The 27,129-nt window shown below is 33.5% G+C and overlaps 3 protein-coding genes across 5 annotated transcripts; 2 read left to right on the top strand and 1 right to left on the bottom strand.

Moving 5' to 3' along the window:
- The first annotated feature begins 2,293 nt into the window (after positions 1–2,293).
- LOC114318995 (uncharacterized) lies at positions 2,294–2,906 on the top strand. Its single transcript, XM_028265970.1, has 2 exons — positions 2,294–2,705; positions 2,857–2,906. Exons 1-2 carry the CDS (start codon positions 2,294–2,296, stop codon positions 2,904–2,906), a joined length of 462 nt encoding a protein of 153 aa, XP_028121771.1.
- A 10,205-nt stretch (positions 2,907–13,111) lies between these two features.
- Positions 13,112–23,334, top strand: LOC114319036 (Wound-responsive family protein). 3 transcript variants are annotated; one of them, XM_028266010.2, is made up of 10 exons: positions 13,112–13,397; positions 18,697–18,909; positions 19,034–19,086; positions 19,163–19,219; positions 21,141–21,206; positions 21,307–21,378; positions 22,158–22,267; positions 22,353–22,444; positions 22,584–22,836; positions 22,947–23,334. In XM_028266010.2, the coding sequence occupies exons 1-9, from the start codon at positions 13,304–13,306 to the stop codon at positions 22,634–22,636; spliced, it is 810 nt and encodes a 269-aa protein (XP_028121811.1). In that variant the 5' UTR covers positions 13,112–13,303; the 3' UTR covers positions 22,637–22,836; positions 22,947–23,334. The 3 variants fall into 3 exon arrangements, with proteins under 3 accessions (XP_028121811.1, XP_082747670.1, XP_028121810.2); XM_082891544.1 differs by having other exon boundaries at positions 13,112–13,574; positions 22,361–22,444; XM_028266009.2 differs by having other exon boundaries at positions 13,112–13,574.
- Positions 23,335–23,573: 239 nt separating this feature from the next.
- On the bottom strand, positions 23,574–26,701 carry LOC114319035 (ammonium transporter 2 member 3-like). Its single transcript, XM_082891533.1, has 3 exons — positions 25,886–26,701; positions 24,476–24,761; positions 23,574–24,371 (listed from the first exon to the last, which is right to left on the bottom strand). Exons 1-3 carry the CDS (start codon positions 26,480–26,482, stop codon positions 23,845–23,847), a joined length of 1,410 nt encoding a protein of 469 aa, XP_082747659.1. The 5' UTR covers positions 26,483–26,701; the 3' UTR covers positions 23,574–23,844.
- Between the last annotated feature and the right edge of the window lie 428 nt (positions 26,702–27,129).

The raw sequence follows: 27,129 nt of genomic DNA, 5'->3' as shown, positions 1-27,129 counted from the left end.
AGGATTTTTTTTGGTAATGAGTCACTCAATTTCAAATTTTATTGCCAAAAGAACAAGTTAAAAACATTTAATTCATTAAAGACAAAGTTCAAAATATTTAAAAAATGTGACAATAATACTCTCAATTTTTATCACTTTTTACATTATAACCACCACCACCGACCATTATTTGCACTGTCGGCCATCGTTGATTATCTTGGTTGGCGACAATTTTTCGGCAATCGTTGTCAGTTGGCGAAAATTTTCCGATAAGATTCTTCGATGATAATAAAATTTTACTCTATTAATTTGAACAGTAAAATTTTACTGTTTACTTTAAACATATAAATGGTGATTTTTTGCCATTGTTATCACTAACCATCACACTTACTATAATTATTACTATTATTTATATAGATATTAATTGAGAAATCAGTCAAAACATTGAATTAATAATGTTAACAGTAAAATTTTACTCTTACACAAAGTAAAATTTTACTATTTCGCTATTAAACATACTAAAATAACATTTTTGCTTGAGATCTCAAAATCAATATTCAAATTGACAATGACAAAAAAATGCACTAAAATAAAAATATATACATGTAGAGAGAGAGAGAGAAAAGAAATAGAGAGATAGAGAGAGTGCATATATTGCTTCAGATCTAGTTCAAACTAAAGCAAAATTTTGTTGTCTAAAAAACAGAGAATCTTGAGGAGACAAAAAGAAAGAGAGGGCGAGAATAAAGATTTGAGGTGATAGATCTCAGATTTGAGGTCGTCAATCTCAGATCTGAGGTCTTGGCACCGATGGTTGTGACGGTAATGGTGGAAATGGTAGTGGTGGTGGCTGTGATGAACAACGCTGGTAGTTGAGATGGTGGTGGTAAAGATAGTAAATGTGGTGGAAATGGTGGTGGTTGTGGTATTGGTGGTAATGGAGATGGTGGTAGTGATAGTGTAAACAGTGGTGGTGGTGGTGGTGAGAGCTCTTAGAAAGAGATAGATAGAGAGAGTTGAGACAGATTGAGAGAGAGAAAAAGGAGAAAGATGGAGAGAGAGAGTGTGTGTGTGTGAAGAGTCAAATTTGTCACACAGTATAAATTTGAAAATTTTTGTCCTTCTTACAAGATTTCTTTATTTTGAAGGAGTTATTACCAAAAAATTAAAGAATGTCATTTTTAAGAAAAAGGGGCTCTAGGAAGGAGTTATGGCCAAAATCCTTTTTTTTTAATTATGATTTAGAAAGTATGAAATTATGTCATTTTTTTTAAAATTATAAGGTGCATATGGTACACACTTTTGAGAGGGGTTGTTTCCTGAATTACTATTGTTATAGCTTTTTCATTCACAATTTATGGTTATGTTTTCACTTAAATAAATCTAATTTTTAATGTTGTGAAAAAGGTTTAAGGGAAAATTCCATTTTAGTGCAGACTTATAAAAAAAATTATAAATGAATAGTAAATTTTATGCACATTAATAATTAGAGTTAAAATTTCAGGACAATTTAGCACAAATATAGTACAATTTAGCAATTCTACCCTATTGTGCAAATGTTATTTCATATATTTTTCTTATAAAATGTCAAATAAAAAATATTATCTATGAACCTTGTAATAAGAAAGAGAGAGAAAGAGTTCTTGAGTGACAACTACTGTAACAACCACCTCCTTAATTAATTAAATTAATTATATGATTTGCATTGATTATGTGTTGTGTGCTATTATGTGCTATGTGTGAATTGAAATGTGTTATTGTGAACAAATATGTAGGATATGAATTAAATCTGTCTGAATCAGTAATTTATATGCATGAAAATTAAATGTTTGGATAGGTAATTAGAGTCTAATCCATATTAGTATAATTAAGGTTAGTTTAGTTTAGATTCATTTAGGTTATGATTAAGTGAATTTGATGTAATTTAGTTTAAACTAATAATTAATTAAGCTTAGGAAATTAGGGATTAATTACATCTCTTAAACCATTCATCAACCTAATAAAAGAAAAAGAGGAGTAAGAGAGAAACAGAGAGCTAGTGTATGAGGTTCGTGACATGTACTTGAGAGAGATAGAGAGAGAGAGAGAGAGAGAGAGAGAGAGAGAGAGAGTTTTAGAGAGCTCAAAGAAAAAGAAAGAAGGGGAAAAGAGGAGTCAACCAAGATCTTCACTAATCAACCCTTTAAGGCAAGAAGTAAAGTTAATTCAGCAACGGTTGAAAACAACTCAAAGTCGGCAGAAAAGCTACGTGGATGTTCGAAGACGAGATAGGGAATATGAAGTGGGCGATCATGTTTTTATCAAAGTGACACCAATGAAAAGACAGACTCGTTGTAGAACCAATGGCAAGTTAGCAGCTCGGTACATTGGACCATATGAGATCATTGAGAAAATTAATCCAGTGGCATATCGGGTAGCTCTCCCTCCTGATATGAAGCATGTACATAATGTCTTTCATGTTTCAATATTGCGAGGTTATCTCCGGGATCATTTTCATGTTATTGAGCCTACCCATGTTCTTTTGAGTGATGACTATACCTATGAAGAGCTGCCCATACAAATTGTAAATCGACGGATCAAAAAGTCAAGGAACAAGGACATTTCATTAGTGAAAGTAGATTGGCCAAATCATGGTGGGATTTATGCAACTTGGGAAAGAGAGGACGATATGAAGAAAAGATATCCCGAGCTTTTTCCATTGGGTCCTGTGTTCTTCATAGAGGAAGGTAACTAAGTATGGAGGACCAAACGTCCTAAGGGGAAGAGAATGTAACAACCACCTCTTTGATTAATTAAGTTAATCATATGATTTGCATTGATTATGTGTTATGTGCTATGTGTGAATTGAAATGTGTTATTGTAAACATATATGGCTAGGATATGAATTGAACTTGTCTGAATCAGTAACTTATATGCATGAAAATTAAATGTTTGGATAGGTAATTAGAGCCTAATCCATATTGGTACAATTATGGTTAGTTTAGTTTAGATTCATTTTGGTTATGATTAAGTGAATTTGATATAATTTAGTTTAAACTTATAATTAATTAAGCTTAGGAAATTACGGATTAATTACATCTCTTAAACCATTCATCAACCTAATAAAAGAAAGAAAGGAGTAAGAGGGAGAGAGAGTTAGTGCATGAGGTTAGTGACATACACTTGAGAGAGAGAGAGAGAGTTTTGGAGAGCTCAAGAAGAAGAAAGAAGGGAAAAAGAGGAGTCAAGCAAGATCTTCACTAATTAACCCTTTAAGGTAGAATTTCTTGCTAATCTCAAGAAATTAGGGCTTATACACTCATCATCTTGAAAGATTGAAGCTTAAATGGAATGGATTCATGGTTGTTTAAGGGTTTTAAGGTCAAGTTTAGAGTGAGAACCTTTATGAACATAAAAGAGTGCAATTGAAGGAATTAGTGCAAGATTTGAACATGCATGGCATAAGTTCATGAAAATCATGACCACAAACTTGTTTTCTTGCATTGCCTCTCATGATTTCAAAGGAATTTCTACATTTGAACTTAAGTTGAAGCTCTTAAAGTTATAGTTCATGATTCTACAATTTTCTCAAAGAATTTGATCTTGTGTATGGAAATTGAGGTTTGATTTGAAGTTATGATTGCTGTTTAAAGTTAGATATGTTATATTCAAGTTGTTTTAAAGGGGTTTGGGCCTTGAGATACATGTAATTGAAGTTAGATTTTGAAAAGCTTGAGTTCCAAATGTCAAACAGATTTTTGAATTGGATTTTATCTAGACCGCACGTGCGGCCTGAGGCCCCGCACGTGTTGCCAAACCTCCATTGTTCCAAAGTGTATTTTACTTTTGTTGCATGTGCGGCTAGTGCTCCCGTATGTGGGGGTTTTTAGGGCGGTTTTGATTTTGTTTTCTTTCCATTTTTCAGACTTCCGGGTCTTCATTTGCATAGTTTTCAAATGTATTTCACATTCATATGCATAGCATGAACACGAGAGAAATTAAAGAACAAATAAAAATAACCTAGCGAGTAAGTAGCGAATGAACCAAATAGGTTTAAGAACTGACTGAATGAATGGAATGTGTTTTGAATGTTATGCTTGAATGTGTTTATGTAGGTCAGACGCCTTACCCTAGCCACGTGATTCACGGAGTCAATTGTAAATAACAACCTTGAAAAGATATGTTTAACTTATAAGTATTTTCTGACTTATACGGTACTTTGTTTTCGAAATAATGCTTTAAATGAATGATCGTCCTATTGTGAAATGTATTCATGGCATCCTTAGCTACTGTTACTGTTACTGTTATAGAGATCTCTATCAATTCCAAATCTTGGAACTACTGTTTACTGTATTGATGGCCATCAAATATGACTGTTCGGTCTTCTAAGACCTACTGTACTACTGTCATGACCTGAACCCGCCCCTATAGATTAAGGTCATAACTGGTCAGTAATCATGAGATTACCTACAACCTTAAACAAGATTAAATGTATCTTAATAGTAGTAAAGGGGCCAAAGCGGAAGCAGACTTAAAAATTTTGTCCAATGAACTGTGCTTGCATGGCATATCAAAACATTTTACACCACATATTAATAGTTAACATCTTATACATCCAAGATCATTCAAACACATAATTAGCTATACCAAAAGCTTATACACATAAATGGTCTATCATGACTTTTGAGCTCAAAATATGAGCTTAAGTGTGTTTAGCTCATATATATATACTAGGTGATTAGATTAAGTTAATCAATCTCAATTAAAGTTAATGAGCCTCACTTAATTAATCTAATTATTTTGATACGAATTAATTTTTAATCAAATTTCACCATAGGCTCTAAAAATCACGCTAATTACAATGGTACAGACAATTTCAATTCCTATAGTTTCTACGGTCTTCAATTTTCAAATTATAGCACTAAGTTGGACAGATTTTCCTATGGTAAATAGATATAGTTTCAAAAACATAATTAATTACATAATTATCATCCAAAATCATTTTAAGCACATAATCACAATCATAATTAAGTTTAATTAACATAACACAGAACATGATTATCACAATTTAAAACATTCTATAATGAAATTCAATCACACGTTATATTTCTTAAATAAATATATTGACATCATTATAAATTGAAAGATTTTGAGTATAAATTGAATAATTTCTTAAATAAATTTAATCACACATTACTACAAACATGAGTTTCAATAAAATTAATAAACATAAAATCTAAATCCAAACAAACAATATATATTTTAATGCATTATAAATAAATATAAATAATTAATTTAATAGCGGGCCGGACTAGATTGAAAGTATAAATCACAAGCCTAGCCCATTAATATTTTGAGTTGAAAATGTTGGCCCAGCCCAGTCCTATGGGCTAAAATGCTAATGGATGTATCACGTATAACTGCTATGATTTTAATATGATTATGAAATAAGAAACTAGTTCACTGATGATAATTGACTGTTTTAAATATTATAAAGACATCATTCATAACCCATTTATAGAGTTGTTATTCACTGGGCACTAACTCACTGTTTATATATGTATGTAGGTGGTCAAGTGCAAGATCAGACTTAGTGGCGTCGACCTAAACTCTGCTTTTTGTCAAGCCAACTTCTGCACCTCACTGCGAGGTTCCAAGTGGTCAAGCTTCAAGGCTTCACGAGTGGTTTTGAATACACCCTTTTGAATCTTGATCAAGTGTATGAATGTTTTTATTTTAAGATTGGTTTTGTTATTAGGATTAAATCCCTAAGTTTTGTTTATGTTTTGTACACAAGCTTGATGTGGATCTATGTGAACATATGTTTAATGTTTGGACTCGCGTGTATATATACATTGTAAGAACCTGAATTTTTAGACAACTAATTAGTTTATTAATAATAATATTAAGTCAATCAATAGTGATTATTAAACTATTAAATTATAATGTTAATAGCACCATAATTAATACCAATATTAAATTCTTTTAAATAAAATTATTCATCTTGCTATGATTAAATTTATGTATCAAAATACAGTTGTGAAAACTAAATGGATTAAATTAATAGTAAACAAGCTAGTTAGAGTTTAGTAGGAAGAAAACCATCTAGTTAAAATATATATATATAGATATATAAAATAATAATAATAAAAAAAAATAAAAATAAATAAGTAAATAAGAAATTTATATATATATATATAAAATAATAATAAAAAAAAAAATAAAAAAAAATAAGTAAATAAGAAATTTATATATATATATATATATACTAATATTGTATTGGCATCAATTTCAATTCAACTAAAAAAAAAAAAAGGGGTCAAATTGCAAGAAGGTGGCTGACTGCCACTTCTTTTCCTATATTGCTCTAAAGCATGCAAGGCAGGCTTGTCTCCCAAGTTCACACTCAGCATCCCTAAGAAACAAGCATGGCTTAGGATGGAAATTCCAAGCCAATAGAAATTTTTTTGCTAAAGAAAGGAAATAATAAAATAAGACAAAAAGCTGCTCCCATATTCCCTACATAAGGGACCTCACTATCAGCCATAATACACACACACACACACACGACTGTGAGAGGAAAGAAAGAGTGGAGAGGAAAAAGAGAGGAGAAAAAGAGAGTAGAAAAGAGGAGAGAAAGAGACGAAAAAGAGAGGGTACTTGGTGAATACCAATTTCAACTTAGTTTGAAAAGTGTTTGCATACCTCTAACTGAATTTATATAATTTATATATGCAAGGCTAAGCATGGTTAAGTCATATATAGCAAAATAGTAACCATGCATGTTTAAAATTTTGATAGGACGAGGGTTTCATTATGTTATAATTTCATATTCCTTCTTGCAAACATAGATATATGGCTTAGCTACTATTTTTATGTGTTCAATATTCTCCATTGTTGAAATAATCTTATAAGGGAGTAAAATGAGACTTAGATTCTTCCTTTTACCTGAAACTTAGATTCTTCCTCACTGTTTCAGACTTTATCGGATGAAAAGAGGGCTCTAATAAATTGAAAATAATTGATGTCAAAAATCTGTGTATTCTAGAAGTATATATAGGGGTTATACACTGTGTAAAATTTTTATAAAATCATTGGACACCATTTTCTTACCAAAACAAATATTTTCCCTAAGCGGCGCTTACAACACAACAGAAGCAGTGGCTTCAAACAGGTCCTATTTTCCCTACAAATGGTATTTTTCTGCACGAGCACTCGGAAAAGTTGTATTTTTAAGTTACCTTTCAAAATCCACTGGTTTCATAATTTTTTATTAAGTATTGAGAGAGAAACACCAATGTTTCCAAAATGTGACAGAATTTGTCCAGTTTTCTTATAAAAATTATTTGCCAACGTCGGCTGGTTTTCAGCCTTCACACTCTTCTGGAAATATGTTCTAAACTCAAAAATTTAGCAAACGGTTCTGACCATGCCTCTTTTCGACACCGTTTGAGGCCACTTTTTATTTTTCAAACCCAGATCACCTGTGCTGGAGGTTAATATAACCCACTGTCCCAGAAAACCAGTTTTCTTCCAAAAATTATTTCTCCATTTTAAGATCGTTTTTAGCCCTGCTATTTTTCTTGAAATATTTTCCTAACTCGATGAACTAGCACCAGTTAAAATATTATAATGGTTGAACTTCGTTTGGTATGGGCTTCATAATTTTTTTTTTGTATGACCATACAGTGCTGGAAAAAGAAGTGTGTGAATTGTTAAGGAATTTTGTGATGATTCCTAAGACATTCTATCACATTTATTTTGGTTGCCATATATGATTGCGTTATGCTATATAAACATTATGTCACTGTGATTCTCAAACTAAAACTCGCACATGCATAAATATGTGAATTAAATGAAGTAAGGAAATACGAAACTGAACCGATTATACATTAAAAATTTAAAAGTAATGGGGTGAGCTCGGTTTAGAAGCTTGCGCAAGTGAATTGCGAACCCTAACATGGCACGGGAAGGTATTTCGGCTCTTATCGGTGTAGGCGATATAAGGTTGGTGGTGCGGGTGTCACAACATAGACCGTTCCCTTGGGACAGACCGTGATGTCACGACTCAGGTACGTAACCCTGGTGCGTGGGCATCATTGGTAGTTGCAGCAAGTAACATTTGAATATTTGACCAAGGGGGAGTCAGAAATGCCCGTGGCCATTGCTTAGCGGTTGAGTGGAAATAGTGCTCCGCGGAGAGTTACTTGAATTTATCTGATAAACAAAATTTATGAGAATTCAAAAAGAAAAGTGTGCATTTTCCTTATGATGAATTACTGTTTCCGTTTGTCATTTTATTTATTTATCCATCTATTGTTATTATTTTAACTGTTGGCATTCCGGTTATGCTTATTAAATGCTACCTGTTATTCTGTTGTTACGCATTATTCATTAATTGTGAGTATTATTATCGGGGTAGGTATTTTCGAGTTGTAATATATTATTGAGCTCGTCGCTCATTGGCATTCTCATTGCCCTGGCGTTTTATGCCAGGTACCGAAGAAAACGAAGGAAACACCGAGGCCTTGCAAGGTGACATTCAGCCTTGGTTAGCTTGAAGAGTCCCCAATTTCCGCGAACCATTTCCTATGTTTCCTAGTTTTCTCTAGTTTTATTTCATAGTTGTTTTTTTTTTTTTTTTTTATGTACCGAGACTAAATTTTAAGTTTTATTAGAATTGTAATTTAAAAACTTTAAATTTTTGGGTTGTTAATCAATGGATGTTAGTGATGTTTGGCGGCAACATTGATTTTAAATTCTAAATCTTATTATGATGTCCTTAAAATTTGGGGTGTCACATACATATATAAGGGCTCGTTTGTTTATCTAAATCTTTATAGTTTATTGGACGTTATACTTTATTATTTAAAAGGTTCCACCAACCCCTACATTGTCTTACTATTAAGTAGACCTTTGATAATCTTGAATTACTGACCGGTCACCTCTTTAATCCCTTGGGGCGATGGTTGGGTCGTGACAACTACATCTAATAAAAAATATATAAGGTAAATTTTAAAAAATAAGAAATCAAGTTCAAACTTTTTAAAATTTAAGATAACAACAGCTTGTTTGATTTCACTTTTCAGGATTCACTTTTAAGAAAATTGAATTTTTATTTTCCGTATTTTTTTTATTTTCACTGAATTTTTTAATTATTTTAAGTAATTTTTAAAATTTTTAGATACACCTAACATAAATACACTTAAAAAGTATAATAGTTGTAAAAAAACTTTAAAAAGTTCACTAAATACCAAAAATACAAAAAGTTTTTTTTTTAATGAAAATTCTACATTTTTGTATTCTTGTGTATTTATTGACTTTTTAAAATATTTTTTTTACTTTTTAGATACATCTAAGTAAGGTGTATAAAAAAATATAAAAAATTGCTTAAAATTTTAAAAATATTCACTCAAAAAAAAAAAAAAAACACAAAAAAAAACTCAATTTTCAGAAAATTAAATTCAAAAAATAGAAACTAAACAACTTTTTTTATTTACCCATGAGCAATAAGTGTTTCTCTTCTGGATTTTATTTTTTGGGTTGGGGGGGGGGGGTTATTCATGAGAGTATCTTCCCGATTAAAATTAAATATCTCAATTATAAAAAATCATACAAATATGGAGAATTTTTTTTAAGATCCATGATATTAAGATTTTATAAGATAAAAAATATACAATATTTTCATAATAGTTAAAATTTCTTAACATTTTTACAAAGAAAATTTGACTCGTAGAAATTTCTCTAAGTCGGATAAAATTTATCTGAATCAAATTTTCTCTGTGAAAATATTAAGGGAACTTAGCTAATAAAAAAAAAAAAAAAATCTTAAACCTCTTATTCTACACAAAGTTAAAAAAGATTTTTCACTAATTGTCCCTACAAATATCCCTTTGTCATTGTGGCTAGTTTGCAACTCATTCTTACAAAAGAAAAATGATTTGGACCCCACAGGGGCACCCCCACAATCCCCTCTGGCTGTGATTGGTCAGTTTTTTTCTCCTCCTCCTCCAATCGCCAGTCCCCACGTGTGTGTTGGAGTGGTGGAGGTGGTTATTGGAGGGGGTCTCAATCACTTCTACTTACAAAATTGATTTACTTAGCAAGTTTAGAAAAACAAAATGAATTGTTTCAAGGTGGACCCTAATTGCCTTTTTTTTTTTTTTACTGACTTTGTGGTCTTTTGGTAATATGATAAAAAGTTGCGTTTGCAGCTTGGGAAAAAAAAATTATATTGGCTTTTTTAGTATGAAGTCATTTGGTAAGGTGAAAAAAAGATACATGAGAAATTATAATTATACCCTTTATATTGTTTAGGGTTATACATGAATGAACATGTCAATTTTCTAAATTGGGTGAGATAGTTTGGTCATTTTATTGTGGTGTGACATTATAAATAAATATTAATTAAAAAAGTCAAAAGTAATTTTTTACTAACTTTCCAAATCACTTTTTAAAAAAAAAAAATCAAAAAGCTTAATAAAAAGTCAAAAATTAATTTTTTATCATTTTCCCAAAACACCTCTTTATTTTATTCCATCATAGGAAATTCACTTTTTTTTGATCCATGCACACCTATCAATTCAAAATATATTCAAGCTATTTCATCAAATGTGAATTTTACTTGTCTCCATCACTAAGGCCTCGTTTGGCAAGTAACTTTTTTAGTTAAAAAGTCACTAAAAAAATCAAAAGCTAACAACTTATATCAAAAAGTCAAAGTTTCTATTTTCTCTCTATTTTTTGCACATCTTTTCGTAAAAAGCTAAAAAAATCATCCCAAACATACTATTGTTTTTACATCATATTTTAGCCAAAATGTCAAAAAGTTACTAAAAAAGCTTGTTCCCAAACGAGGCCTAAGTTATTATTATTAGTGGTGGGTGCGGGTCGATTGGGGTTACAGAACTTCCAATTCGCTATTTGTCTATTAGATTGGCGGATTAGAGAAAATCAATCCACATCCGTTCGTCAATCCAGCGAATGTGGATTGAGCAGACTAACGGATTGGCGGATGGATGCGAATCGATTTGGCGGTTTAAAATTTTATAAATTTTCAACATAATTCAACATATGCACTTCCTTAAAAAAAAAAAAGAAAGAAGTATTATGCTCAATGACTTAATGATTTAAAAAAGTATTATAATTATTGCATGCCTTATCCAAAGAAAGAAAGTTTGAACCTTTAGAATATTACAATCATAGCATGCTTCATCCATATATTACAATCACAGCATGTTTCATCCACATAAAGTATTACAATCAATGATTCTTAAAATATAAAACTAATTCAAACTACCAAAACCATGAATAGAGCAATAGTAGAGATTGTATGCCTCGGTATTGTTACATATATATATATATATATATATATTTTTGAAAATAAAAATCAATCAGCATATATCATCTTATTTATTTATTTTTTTAGGGTTAGACTTAAAAATAAAAAAAATATAGATAAATAATGCATTTATTTTTTTCAATTCAAAAAATATATTCAAGTTGAAATCACAAATAGAATATCTAAACAAATTGAAAATACAAAGTTTTATAAATTACTAAAGGTGCTCGCGATTTGACAGTTCGGTTGTGGTTAAAGAAACTTCAAATCCGCCATCCGTCCAAAACTAGGCAAATTGAAAAAAATTAATTCGCAACCGTTTGCTCGTCATCACGCATCCGTTCAAAATGTGGCGGATCAATTCAGTTTAGTTCGATCGGTTTGGGCGAATCGATATATCCACTGCTTATCCCTAATTATTATAAGAGAAAAAAATTCGAAGGAAAATAAAATTAGCTAATTTCTTGATCCCCGTGAACTGAGAAATCCAAATATATAATTTTATAATTAACAGGCGTAGCATTTGTATAATTAACTCTCTCTTTTATGGGATTGTTAATTCTTTTTTTTTTTTTTTTCAATTCTCTTTTTCGTCAACCACAATTCTTCATAAACTTAATGATTAAACCTTGGAAAAATTATGAACCTGTGGTACAATGAAAATTATTATGCATTCATGAAAAAATAAAAATATATAATCTTATATATAAGATTAAGGGGTTATTTGGGATGTTCTAAATAAATATACTTTTTGACTTTTTATGAAATATGAGTTTGGTATGGGTTAGGTTTGAAATGATATGATAAATAGGTGATGTGACTTAAATAAGATGATGTGACTTAAATAGGATAGTGGCTTTTTGACTTTTTGACTTTTTCAGAAGATGACAAACAAGGCCTACTTAACAAAAAAAAAAAAAAAAAGAGTAAAAATACTAAATATATATGCCCTTGTTTGGCAAGTGAGTTTTTTATTTTTATTTTTATTTTTTGGTTAAATTAATTATAAAAAGATAAAATAAATTAAAAAATTAATAAAATAAAATATCATATACATACTATACTCATTTTACTTTTTTTCTTACAAAAATAAAAAAAATCAACCCAAACAAACTTTTTAACTCTAGACTTGGCCTCGTTTAGAAACAATCTATTTTAATAATTTTTTAACCTTTAGCCAAAAATATATATATATATATATATATGCAAAAGAATAATATAATAATTTATAATATTTTTTTAATTTTTTTAATTAAAATACTTAATCCAAACGAGATCTTAATAAAAAATAAAAAATAAAAAAAACAGAAGTGATTGGTAGCTCGAATCTGCCTTCTCCGAATCCCCCCGAAACGACGAAATGATCGTTTCGTCGTTTTGAATTTTTTTGTTTTAGAAAAAGAAAATCAAAAGAAGAAGAGAAGAAAGAAGAAGGATGAAGAAGAAGGAGGAGGGAAGAAGAAGGGCTGGAGGGGCTAACAAAATTGGGCTGGAGGCAGAGGCAGAGGCGGGGGCGAGGCCGGGGGCGGAGGCAGAGGCAGGAGGCGCTGCGAGGCAGAGGCGGAGGCGACGACGGGACTGTGACAAGCTGTGACGGCGGGCAACGATCGGGCGGAGGCGAGGCGACGGCAAGTGGAGCTCCTCCTCTTCCCCTCTCTTCTGTCTCTCTTCTAAATTTCGGACTACTCAGAGGAAAAAATTTCGAAAAAAAAAACATTTCTCTAAAAAAAAAAATAAAAATAAAGAACCACTTCCCAAACCGTATGAATCCCATTTTAACTTTTATAAACTACACTACTCGATGCTGTCCTTATCCATAACCAAACATTTTTATCAACGAACCGAATTTTAGAAAAAAGAAAAACAAGAAAAAGAAAAGACAGCCTTCGTTTTACGCTAAAAAGTACCTGGGCTCCATACGTTCTTTCTTGTTTCCTATGTGGAGGTTAGCTGCTCATCACTATCTCTATATCTATCTCTCTGCATAGTAATCGTCGCCGGAGAATGGTCGGAGCTCAACTTTGCGTCCGTACAGTTTCCGGTTCCGGTGATCTTCTGGATCGAGCAAATGTGAGCCGTCAAATTCCGAGTTCGCTAGGTTGTTATTCTTCTTTTTCGCTTCGCTTCTCGTTTCAATTAGGTTTCTGGTACGGACATTGTCGTAGATCAAAATCGATCTTCGTATCCTGCAAGTCCTCTCGAAGCTTCGGTAACAATTCACACGGCACCGGAGATCCTGATCACGACTATCTCGAAGCCTTCGTGCTTCTTTCCGGTCTCAATTCTCTCTCTCTCTCTCTCTCTATATATATATATATATGAAAATTTGGTGCTTATATTGATCACAAGATGTCGTGTCGATTGAATCAGTACTTGAATTGGCTTGCTGGGATTGCTTTGAGTGTTAGTTTGAAATTCTCAATTCAGCAATTGCCTTGTTTTTTTAATTTTTATTTAGCTTAACTGTTCAAGAATCCCTATCCTACAACTTTGTTAGGAAAAATATGATTTCCCACAAGTAAATCAATCGGGAATAAAAACTAATACGGAAAAATTAAATCAAAAGGGAACACAAGAATTTTATGTGGTTCCCTCAATGTGAGGTACATCCACGGGATCGAAATTTGATTCCACTATCAACCAAATAAGTTTCCAAACGATTACAAACGAGACACGAATTGTCTCACAAAACTACCATTAGGTGAATTCCAAATAATCACAAATAAACAAGAGGAAAGACCTCACCAAATAGATGAACCAAAATGAATCAGAGTTTTAAAAGATCCAAAATAACGAATCAAATCAACACCGAAAACGAAGCAAAGAACCAGCCAAATTAATTTCACTTTTCACACACCCAAATAATTGATTCCACCAAATTGAAGTGTGTGTAGCAGCCGTTCTCAACTTCGGGATGAGCAAAAACAATACCTAAAATATTGTGAATCTAAGATTTATTATCAAAACCTTAGTTGTTTCCAAACTGAATTGGGTCTCCACCAAATTAGATATAATATATAAAAATATATTATAACTAATACTAAACTAAATTAAAACTCTTTTAATAAACCAATTGGGTTCTACACTCCAATAAGGAGGTATACCCAACAATTCTTCCTCTACCGACTTAGGTGGAGACATCAACCATACCCGCTAAAGTTTGACACATTAAATGTTTGTCCTTTGACAAAGTCTTAGTCAACATATCCGAAATATTATCATCTGTGTGAACCTTTTCGAGTTGCAATAATTTTGAATCTAACACATCACGAATCCAACGGTATCTCACATTAATGTGTTTCGATCTCGAATGAAAAGTAGAATTTTTACTCAAATGAATAGCACTTTGACTATCACAATAAAGCACATCCTTTTCTTGCTTTAAACCCAACTCTTGCAAAAATTTCTTCAACCATAACTCTTCTTTACAAGCTTCCGTAATGGCAATAAATTCAGCTTCGGTAGTTGAGAGAGTAACATATTTTTGTAATTTAGATTGCCATGCCATAGCTCCCCCTGTAAAAGTCATCAAATACCCCGAAGTAGATTTCCTAGAATCAACATCACCGGCTATGTCAGAATCCGTTAATCCATCAAGCATCGGCTTACCATCTCCAAAACACAAACACACCTTCGAAATCCCTCGAAGATACCTTAGAATCCATTTTACCGTTGCGCAATGTTCATTACCCGGATTAGAGAGAAACCGACTCACAACACCAACGGCGTGAGCAATATCCGGCCTTGTACAAACCATGACGTATATAAAAGAACCAATTGCTGAAGCATAAGGAACTTTCAGCATCTCTTCCTTGTCTTTATCACTTGTAGGACATTGGTTCGAACTAAGTTTGAAGTGACCCGCAAGTGGGCAACCAACCGGCTTTGCTTTATTCATTTGAACCTCTCAAGAACTTTCTCAATGTAGCTTTCTTGAGACAATCAAATCAACTCTCTTTGCGATCACGAACAATTTTCATATTAAGTATTTGCTTTCCTGGTCCCAAATCTTTCATAGCAAAAGATTTGCTCAACTCTAACTTCAACTTGTTAATCATGGTAGAATCTTGACCCACAATTAACATGTCATCAACATAAAGTAAAAGAATAATAAATTTGCCATTCGAAAATTTTTTCACAAACACACAATGGTCTGAAGTGGTTTTAGAAAAATCATTATCCATGATGAAAGAGTCAAATTTTTTTACCATTGCCGCGGGGCTTGCTTGAGGCCATACAAACTTTTCTTCAATTTGCAAATAAATTTCTCTTTCCCTTTCTCTACAAAATCTTCCGATTGCTCGACGTAAATTTCTTCTTCAACATCACCATGAAGAAATGCGGTCTTCACATCAAGTTGTTCAACTTCAAGGTTCATACTTGCAGCCATGCCAAGTACAACCCAAATAGAAGACATCTTCACAACTGGCGAGAAAATCTCATCAAAGTCAATACCTTTCTTTTGCCCAAAGCCTTTCACAACAAGACGTGCCTTGTACCTCAGATTCTTGCCATCATTCTTCAATTTGAAAACCCACTTATTTTTCAGAATTTTCCTCCCTTTAGGCAACTTCACTAAATCATAAGTCTGGTTTTCAAGCAAGGAATTCATCTCCTTGTCCATGGCTTTTTTCCAATCACCTTTCTTTGCATGCTCAATTGCTTCTTGGTAGCTCTCAGGCTCCCCTTGATCGGAAATCAACAGAAATTCATTGGGAGGATACTTTCTTGAAGGTTGTCGATCCTTTGTAGATTTCCTCAACTCAAGTTGTGGTGGCGGTTCTTGAGTTGGATGCTCTTCCTCAATTTCTGGCTCAACTTCATTAGGATTAGCATCATCCTCTACATCTTCAATAGGTGGCTGCACATCTCCCCCATTTTCATCATCCACCGAAGATGAAGGAGATGGATCCATGTCAATGAGATCACTAGTTTTTGGCTTCGGTTGATCACCTTTGCCCAAGTCTTTAATTGTTTGGTCTTCAAGAAACACAATATCACGGCTTCGAATGATTTTCTTGTCGACCGGATCCCACAATCTATACCCAAATTCATCACGCCCATAGCCAAGAAAAATACATTGTCTTGACTTACTATTAAGCTTGGACCTCTCATCCTTTGGAATGTGAACAAAGGCTCGACAACCAAAAACTCTCAAGTAATCATAAGATACATCTTTACCGGTCCAAACTCTTTCAGGAACGTCACCATTCAAAGGATAGGAGGGAGACAAATTGATCACGTCAACTGCTGTCTTCATTGCCTCACCCCAAAAGGATTTTGGCAATTTAGCTTGTGAAAGCAAACACCTTGTTCTTTCCACAATGGTGCGGTTCATTCTCTCGGCAACGCCATTTTGTTGAGGAGTCTTCTTAATTGTCTTTTGGTGCCGAGTACCTTGGCTGCGACAATATTCATCAAACGGCCCAATGTATTCACCACCATTATCTGATCGGATGCACTTCAATTTCTGCCCTGTTTCTCTTTCAACCATGGCCTGAAAATGCTTAAATACTTCTAGAACTTGATCTTTAGTTTTTAGTAGAAAAGTCCAAACTTTCCTTGAATAATCATCAATGAAAGTAACAAAATAAAGTGCACCACTATGTGTCCTAACTTTTAAAGGACCACAAACATCCGAATGAATCAACTTCAACACATTTTCTTTTCTAAAAGCAAAATTTTTATAAAAAGAAGCTCTATGTTGTTTACCCGCCAAACAATGAACACAAGTTTTAAGATGTGTACCTTTCAAACCGGGTAGAAGCTTTTTCTTGAACAATAATTGCAGCCCCTTTTCACTCATGTGGCCAAGCCGCTTGTGCCACAATTCGGTAGAAGTATCATCTTCAAGTGCATTGACAACACCTTTACAAATTTTTCCTTGCATCGAATAAAGTGTATAAGTCTTCTTGCACTTAGCCACCACCAAAGAACCCTTTGTGAGCTTCCATATTCCATCACCAAATTTGTTGTTGAAGCCTTCATCATCTAGCTTCCCAGTAGAGATCAAATTGAGGCAAATGTCGGGAACATGCCTCACATCTTTAAGCAACAACTTGCAGCCTAAATTTGTTTCCAAGCAAATATCACCCATGCCGATAATCTTGGACAAACCTTCATTACCCATTCGAACAAAACCATAATCTCCTTCGGTGTAGGTAGTGAAGAAATCAACTTGAGAAGTCACATGAAAAGAAGCATCGGAATCAATCACTCAATTGCTCTCTTGGCCCACAAAATTGAAACAATCATTTTCACAAACAACCATGCAATCATAGGTAGTAACTGCCGTTGTGTCTTCTTATTTCTTTTTAGTTTTCCAAGTTACCCAATTGCTTCCATTGAAGCTAGACATACGACCCACATTCCCCTCCATTGATTTACACAAATTAATAAACTCAAATAAACCGTAAGTTCTGATACCAGTTGTTAGGAAAAATATGATTTCCCACAAGTAAATCAATCAATGGGAATAAAAAATAATGCGAAAAAATTAAATCAAAAGGCAACACAAGAATTTTACGTGGTTCCCTCAATGTGAGGTACGTCCACGGGATCGAAATTTGATTCCATTATCAACCAAATAATTTTTCAAACGATTACAAACGAGACACGAATGGTCTCACAAAATCACCATTAGGTGAATTCTAAATAATCACAAATAAACAAGAGGAAAGACCTCACCAAATAGATAAACCAAAATTTTCAGAACCAGAGTTTTAGAAGATCTAAAATAACGAACCAAATCAACACCGAAAACGAAGCAAAAAACCAGCCACATTAATTCTACCTTTCACACACCCAAATAATTGATTCCACCAAATTGGAGTGTGTGTAGCAGCCGTTCTCAACTTCGGGATGAGCAAAAACAATACCTAAAATATTGTGAATCTAGGGTTTATTATCAAAACCTTAGTTGTTTCCAAACTGAATTGGGTCTCCACCAAATTAGATATAATATATAAAAATATATTATAACTAATACTAAGCCAAATTAAAACTCTTTTAATAAACCAATTGGGTTCTACACTCCAATAAGGAGGTATACCCAACAATTTGAGCTTGGGGAATAACATTGCTTATACTGGAAAATTATATAGTAGTTTGAGATACAAATTGTTGCATTCTTGTAGTATGGAACTTCTAATTTTGTCTGTGTTAACTGCCATAGCCATTACTAGTACAATTGTAGAAATCAAGTAAAAATGTTGATGAGAGGGCCTTCATGTCCTGTTGGTTGAAGTACCTTTTGGAATTTTTTGTTCCTTTCATAAATTTCTGAAAATTATGAACTGTAAATGTCATTCAGGATTTACAAAATAAGGATTTCCTCTTTCATTTTGCTGTCTCTATGATTACATAACCCTAGATTTCCACGATTTCAACTAGTGCAGAAACTATCAAGCACTACCGGATGCGTCTGCAAGGATTTCAAGAAGAAATCAAGTGGCAGTCCTCTGCCCAATTGTTTCCCTTCTCTGTTCAAGCAAAGGAATCTAGAGCTGATGTCAGTTCAATAGGACCGGCATTTCTTCGTCGTTTCCAGAGTCCCACAATTTTTTTGAAAATCTCTTGTGATGGGGACCTCTTGCTACCTATAATTGTAGGTATATGAATGAAATTGCAACATGACCAACGGATTGTTGTGTATTTGTCTTAATTATTTTCATTACTATCTCTGAACAGGTCTACATGGTACTATATAAGTAATATTGTTGTCTGCCTCTGCAGGGGAATTTGCTGTTGAAAAACTTATAGATTCCACAAGCGAGGATGAGAGTTGGGTAATTACTTGGAATTTGATTTGAAATGTTTTGTTTCTTTATTTCCATGTGGGTGCTCAGATATGGCATGCTGCAGGATTGCCCAAATCAGTTTCAGCTTGTGAGAAACCTTGTGGAGAAACTTGGCTATAGAGTAAGGAGCTTTTGTTTTTTCTTTTGTTTTTCTTTTTTGATTAATGAAGTATGATGCTCATTTTATTATGTGTTTAATGCTACAGACTAGTACTTGTGGACATTTTCTTGCTTAAATTGCATTCTTTAATTGCATGTTGAACTCTAGTTTCTTATGATTCATAACTAGTTTTTCATTTTGAATTAGCAGTTTAGCACAACTCCCAAGGTTGGATTACCCTTATATCTTTTAATTTTTGACAATTTAGCTTATTTACTTATTTTAAGAAATTTAATTTACTGAGTATGTAGCCCTTGATAGAGCAGAATGACGAAAAAAGATTCATGTAGTTGACCCCAATGATTGGAACAAGCTTTGTTTCGTTTGGTTTGGTTTAATTTTTTGAAGAATATGATGAAAAAGGAATTGAGAAGGGTGATGGATTTGTGTTTACTTGTACTACCTTTTATATAAGCTACCAAACTACAATTTAAGTATGAGTTTACCTCTATATTATATGTATTTTGACAAATGAAAATGATTTGAATTAACAAGCACATTTTGAGAATATATATGCCATTTTTTGGGGAAATTTCTATAGGATAAAATATATAATTGAGGTGAGTTAACAAACATGATTTAAGAATATCTTAAACCACCAATATGCAACACTTACTTGATGGGTTTGCTCTTGTATTTGGACCCCAAGTAAGGGTCCAATACTTACTTGTTTTGAGAGGGTCGGGGTTTGTGAGACATAGCCCCTATCGTAACCAAGTTCTTTTGCTTGGTAAGATCCTTCCCAATCTTATTTTTTCATGGATGGAGATGTAAGCCAACACATAAATCTTATGTGTTTACATTGTTTCTTACTTAATTTTTTTGGTAAATATTGTTCTTTATTTCATTATGTATATTAATCCTTGATTTGTCACTATAGAGTTGATGGACAAAAGTAATTCTAAATGCAGATTTTCCTCTAATTTTCCTCAGTAGAAACCTTCTACAGGGGAGTGTACATGCACATATGCATTAACTAAAGAACTTCATTTCTATGAGTTTTTCTAAAATCTCAAGCACCTAAAAAAATTAAAAATCAACCACTAAATTCTTAATCTTCACTTTTGCACATATCCATTAATTGTTTTTTGTTTTTTTTGTTTTTTCATAACTAACCTCTGTAAGCTAATTTCCCCTTTGACCTTATCAATTATTATTATTAGTTTTTTATCATTTTTATTTAGATGATGACCTTTTAATAACGCATTTCCTACATTTTCAAATAGCAGGCAATGTCATACAGAAATAGAACAACGTAGATTGTTTTTCAAAATTCTGTTACTTCTCTTACATCAATCTTTTTTAAATCGACATTGTCTCTTATTTTTAATGATTAAAAAAACCTTTACCTGGATGATTTGATACATTTTTTAGTGTCTTTTCATCTCTTACTCTAAATATTTTATGTTATTTCTGATTTTTCTTCTTAATTGTTGATTGGTCACTTCACTATCCTTTTAGCGAAAAAAGTGTCCTTTTGGATTATTAACTGTCCATATTTCTTCATAAAACATAATCAGGAAAATGTTTTTGGCTGTATTCATTATGAGTACCAGATTGTGTCTGAATTAGTTAATATGGAAATCATTTTGCCTTGAATAGTTATTAACAGTGTTTTGATTTGTTGTATAATGATCACAACCTGTGACTATATTTTCAAAGCTGTATGTGATATTATACTTCAATAATTGCATTTCAGTTTATAAATGATGCAGCGTACTTTCATATATTCTTTTTTTATTTTTATTTTTAATTTCTTTCTCCAAGTGTTTTATAGTTTCCATAAGAAGTGGCTCTGATTGTGGGATGCATTGGTGTAAAACCTTTTGTACTAAGTTTTTTGTTTGTTTGTTTGTTTGTTTTGTTAATCTTTCAATTTCAGGTCACAATGGTGAGGATTACAGAAAGAGTAGTTAATACTTACTTTGCCAGGATATTTTTTTGCAAGGTAAGTATACCTTAGAAACATATGTGAGCTATTTGTGGAAAGAACAACGATTTTAGGAAATTTATTTCCATGTTCACTTTGAGATTTTCATAAACTGCAGCCTGGGGAAAAAGATACTCTAAGTGTTGATGCACGTCCCTCAGATGCCATAAACGTCGCAAAGAGATGCAGGGTAAGTATTTTTAGATGTGAGGCCCAAGTGCTATTGAAGTTTTGCAGGAATTAGAGCGAAATCATATGCATTGTATAGAACTTTCTTTTAAGGAAATAGTATGGTCTGAGGGAGTTTTGACAATTTTATCCTGTGGTTTTCAAAAATTAGTGCCCATACTTGCTTTGCCTTGTTTAAGTGGAAATGTTGGTGGCAGAGCTAATTGAAAAAGGCGTGAGTTTGCTTTGATATATTGGGTAGATTGAAGCCTCTCAGAAACATATCCAATCTCTTAAACAAGTAGTCACTACTGTCCACTACTAATAACTTTTAAAGACAAACTGAAACAGCCTCTTTGCATCATGTTTACCTAGGTTGGTTACATTGTTCATAATTAACATTGATTAAAAAGAAATCCATAATTTTAAGTCCTGTCAGGGAAATATGGCCTGGAATTTTCTTCTGAGATATTACAATGAGCAGATATGGTACATCTCACTGTTTTATGTACTTCAGTCTTTTCCTTTACTTCCAATGGAGACTTAACACCACACTTCGGTGTTGATCTTTTATTTGAAGAATTTCATGAAAAAGTTCTTCCTGTAGGATGCATCTGCTAACTTATGGGTTCTTTTATGAGAAAGTTATCTTCATAAACATTGCCTTTCACTATTTCATCTGCTAACCTGAATTGGATCCTTCTAATTAAATAAGCCAATGTTGCTTTCCTCAAGAATCACTTCAATTATTTTGCTTCTTTTGAGCCACCACTAACTGTGATTACAATTTGACATATGCAGGCACCCATATATGTAAATAAACAAATTGTTTTCACAGATGGCATTAGAATTGCTTATGGGATGGGCAGAATGCCGGATGCAAAGTCCATATATGATGTATCTTTAGACAGGTATTGCTTCTGCATACTTCAGGGAACCTTATTTTGACTATGTGGGTTTTGTTGTGCCTCTAAGCATGAGTTATATCATATCCAGTGCTGCAGATGGTCCAGATTTACTAGCTGAGGAATTAGATTTGGTGAGGAATATGAATTTAGCTGTCAAAGAGGAAAGATACAGCGATGCAGGTGTTTAACGCGAATAGAAAACTTTATTGTATTTTTAGTTGACCAGTTACAAATTCCTGTTATTTCACTTGACTTCAATTCATGTTGCTAATACTCTCTTGTTATAGAATCTATCATCACTGATTATTGTTTTGCACAGCCATGTGGAGAGACAAACTCATGAAGCTTCTTGAGTCAAGGCACGAGCATTAAATAATCACCAAGGATCCTCTAGAGTGAAATTTTCCTAAAATTTCCTAGAGTGCTACATTGTGTGGTTGAGATTTACTGGCAAGTTACATCAGAAAAATTGATGTGACTTGCTAGTAAATCTTAACCACACAATGTAGCACTCTAGGAAACTTTAGGAAAAAATCACTCTAGAGGATCCTTGCTCTTAAATAATTGTCCAGGTACTTTGCTTTCTGGAATGTCTTGATTGATTTATGATGCATGACTCGAAATTGTTTTTGGTGTATAGTTTGTTCATTTTAGTGATTTGTGGCAATTTCTGCTTGTACAGTGGTTTGGTTCGTAGATGCATCTACTTATGGATGATGAGATGAGTAAAAGAAGACTTGTAGATGTTTGAAATCACAATTCCATATCCACACAAGCTGATGAAGGAAAACGCATGAAATTGGTAAATAATTGAAGTAACTTGTGAAACATTGTCACGTACAGCTTTGATTTAAAGTAGGAATGTTGTACCTCCTGTAAATTTGACGTCATAAACTATTATATACTTGAACAGAAGTATGTTTTCCAAACTGGGCTACAAATTTGTTTGTATGTAACAGTTGAAACATCATGTATAACAAGAAACGAAGACATTGCTTTCCAATTTATATGTAATAACCTAATGTACGATATAGTTCAGTGTTTAATATACCTCTTTTAGTGAATTGCAATGTTGAGTTTGTATATTGTTTTGATTGTTATGATGCGTAAAAACCTTAATGGTGATTTAGTTCCAGCAATATATCATTTGTTTGTCTGAAACTGTAAATATTGTTATACGTTTTTGTGTGTGCATGTGTTTTTTTCGTTGACGGGCTACATCAAAGGTTTCATATTGTTATACATTGTGCCTTCTACATGTTAGTTGAAAAACCAATTTGGGTTCTTTGCTTAAAAAGTTCATTAGATATATGAAACTGTCTTTTCTATTGAACTGGGCTTGTTAGCTAAGAGTAAGCAACAATATCCAGACACACCCTTAGGTCTCAAGCCATTTGTAGGATTACCAGGCATATATAACAAATCTGTATAAGTGATCAACTTTAGCATCCACATTGATCAAACAAATTTGCCTTGTAGCAGTGGCCATTTTTACACGGGATTGGAACATGGCATTCTGGAACATCACCTAGCCGGAACTTATTTGAAGTTAGGGAACAAATGCCATTGGAGGTACACAATCAACGGCGTTTGCAGAAGGGACGAAACTTTGGGGTCATGTGAATGCGAAGCAGGGGAGGATGTCTCTCTCCGTCTCCCCATAGTGCGTAGGCTTCCTCTCCGTGGGCCGCATCGTCCCCGATCATGAGGTCTTCTTCGTTCATCCGGAGTTTGACGATGCGGCTTATCAAGATGCAGATGAGGCTGGTGACCACTACGTTCCAGACTGCGATGAAAGCCGCTCCCAAGACCTGGTAAACCATCTGGCGGAGGCTATTGCGGAGAGGTCCTTCAAGTATGCCATAGATTAGGCCCGGACCGTACTTGTCACCATTGATGTAGAACATCCGGAGAAGCTTGGGTTTGGCCAAGATGCCGGAGAGGAGTCCCCCAAGTAGACCGGCCACCGCGTGGGTGTGGAAGACACCTAATGTGTCGTCAACTTGTTGGAAGAAGGCTGACCGGCGGTGCAAAACCATCATGGTGTACCAAGGGACGGAGCCGGACATTACTCCCATGAATGCTGCAGCCCATGGCTCCACTACCCCTGCCCCAACATTTTCCATCTCATGAATGTTAGTAAGGTAAGAAGTTGTCCAATGGCTAGTTAAAATCTGCACTTTTTAAGTATATCTAGATTGTAAAATGTACCTGCGCCAGGCGTGATGCAGACAAGGCCAGTGATCATGCCTTGGACAGCACCAATGACAGAGCTTTTCTTGTAAACGAGCATGTCCAGAGAGAGCCATACCAATAGGCTGGTGGCTGTGCAGATATGGGTGTTGACGATGGCCAGTGGTGCAATCGTCCCAGCAGACATTGGAGATCCACCGTTGAATCCTGTCCATCCCAACCACAGGAACCCTGCTCCTCCCAACATGTGTATTATGTTGTTTGGCGGAAAATGCTGCCTGTCGTGTGAATGCCGAGGCCCCACCTATCCTCCACATACATATTTATATATGTTGTTCATTACCAAAATAAAATAATTATTAATCTCAAACATTCATTTCAAAAATTACCCACAATATTTTTACAAGTTTATCAATGAAAAATGTTCTACTTGGAATTTGTACCACGAAAATTACTCTAAAATTGAGATTACATTATATAGATTTAATATTGATGTGAGGTATGCCACTTCTGAATAAACATAGGTATTATTCTGAATAACTTTTAGGTATGCAACATCATTGTTAGTCTCAAAAGTTAACCTCCAATAAGCAAAGCAAACTAAAGGGTTGTTTTGTAACACTACTTTTTGAAAACATTTTATTAAGTAGAAAATAAAAAAATATTTGAAATATAGAACCATTTGATTTGACCAAGAAAAAACAAGAAAACATGAATTCATCCTCCTTTTTTGGATCAATTTTTTATTTGACCTTTATGTTCTAGTTTTTGCTGTCCATGGAAAGCTAAGAACTCACATTGAAATCATTTTTTTTTTCACATATAACACTTTCCCCAAAGTAAAATTATGAGATAATGCTATGGTACAGATTTTTTATGGGTTTGATTTGATTATTATAAATTTCAAAACTCAATTTTATAGGAGTTATAATTAATAAAAATATTTGAATTATAATCAAACATAAGGTATGAGTAAAGAGTTTTTGGATTATAATCAAAATAATATCATAACTAATATCATAATAAATTATAATTAATACCACAATAGATCATAACAAAATACTACAAATATTGTAAATCAAAGGTGCATATGTATCATAAAATTTTTCAAAACTACCACTCACCAAGAGTTTATGGTGAGAGATAATAGACTAATTGAGTGTAGTTTCTAAAAAATTAAAAACTGATAATATCAGAAATTGAAAGCATATCTTTTTTTGTTTTCCAATAATAATAATAATAATAATAATAAATACAAATTTAGCTCTTTTCTACTTCATAAACAAAAAATATACCTAGTACTCTGATTCAAAATTTTAAAATAAAAAATATATTATAAATAACTCTTCTATTTCTAACAGTCGCATTGTCAAGACTTAAAAAAAAGAAAAAGAAAGAAGAGTTGGGGGGTGTGAATGTTGAATTTACCCAATAAGCAGCAGTGAAACCAGCCACTCCAGAAGACAAATGAATGACATAACCCCCAGAAAAGTCAATGATCTTAGATGAAAGAAGAAAACCTCGGCCCCAGATGGTGTAAGCCCCTATGGTGTACGAAAAGGTCAACCACAGTGGAACAAACCACATCCAAGCATAAAAATTCATCCTCCCAAGCAACGAACCAGCCAATAATATCACAGTTATTGCTGCAAATGCAAATTGGTAAAACACATAGTCTGCTTTGGGCACATAAGTTTCCTTTTCTCGGCCCAAAACATAGACGCCTAGTGCCACGTTGGGGTGGCCCATAATAGGAGTCATGTAGGACCCGAAAGACAGGTGGTGGGCCCACAGGACCCAACAGACCAAGACCGCCGCAAAGGCGTAGAGGGCCATGAACGCAGAGTTCACGGCCCACTTCTTCTTGACCATGCCACCGTAGAGGATCACGAGCCCCGGTACGCTTTGGAGGCCCACCAAGGCGGCTGCTGTGAGCTCCCATGCATTGTCGGCCTTGTTGAGCCACGATGGGGCGGCGTCGTTGAGCTTGAGATTCTCCGGGAGGCCGGGGAAAGTGTAATTCATTTTTTAGAGAGAGAAAGAGGGGAGAGAGAGAGAGAGAGAGGGAGCTTAGTGGGGGGTTTCGAACGTGAAGAAGGAAATTGGTTTAGAATTTAGTGTGATTAAAAGCTTTGGAATCATCTACATGTTGTTTGGTTACAATGGATTCTCTAATATTCTTTGCTGTCTCTTTACAGCTTGTGTTTTTAACAGAATCATCTGAGAATCCAAAATGGGGCTGCTAATTGTACTCATCGCTCATGTATGCATATATATAAATTAGTAGTCGGTGTACATGTGATACATATGTATAAATATATGTAATTTAGCAATGAAAAAGATGAATAGAAACTATTAATAAAATCTTAAATATATAAATCATTTTTCTCATGACAAACAGATTTTTTATTTATTTATTGACAATTATCAAATTATTAGAGGAATATATTGGCAGTGTGTTTTGTTAAAACTACAAAAATTTGTGAAATTTGATGCGAGTTTCATCAAGTCATAATTACATGAGATAAGAAGTTAGAAATTTTGATCTCAGTAGTTATGATGGTATTTTGAAAAAATTAGAAGGCAAGACAAATTTACACTATCTTAAGGGGTTAGTCTGATGGTCAAGACGTAGGGTCTAGAAGTGTGCTCACTCCAAGGTTTCGGACAAG

Source organism: Camellia sinensis, chromosome 1, assembly GCF_055761805.1.
Source record: "Camellia sinensis isolate YWXY chromosome 1, ASM5576180v1, whole genome shotgun sequence".
Classification (NCBI taxonomy): domain Eukaryota; kingdom Viridiplantae; phylum Streptophyta; class Magnoliopsida; order Ericales; family Theaceae; genus Camellia; species Camellia sinensis.
This window is presented reverse-complemented; position numbering and strand designations above follow the sequence as displayed.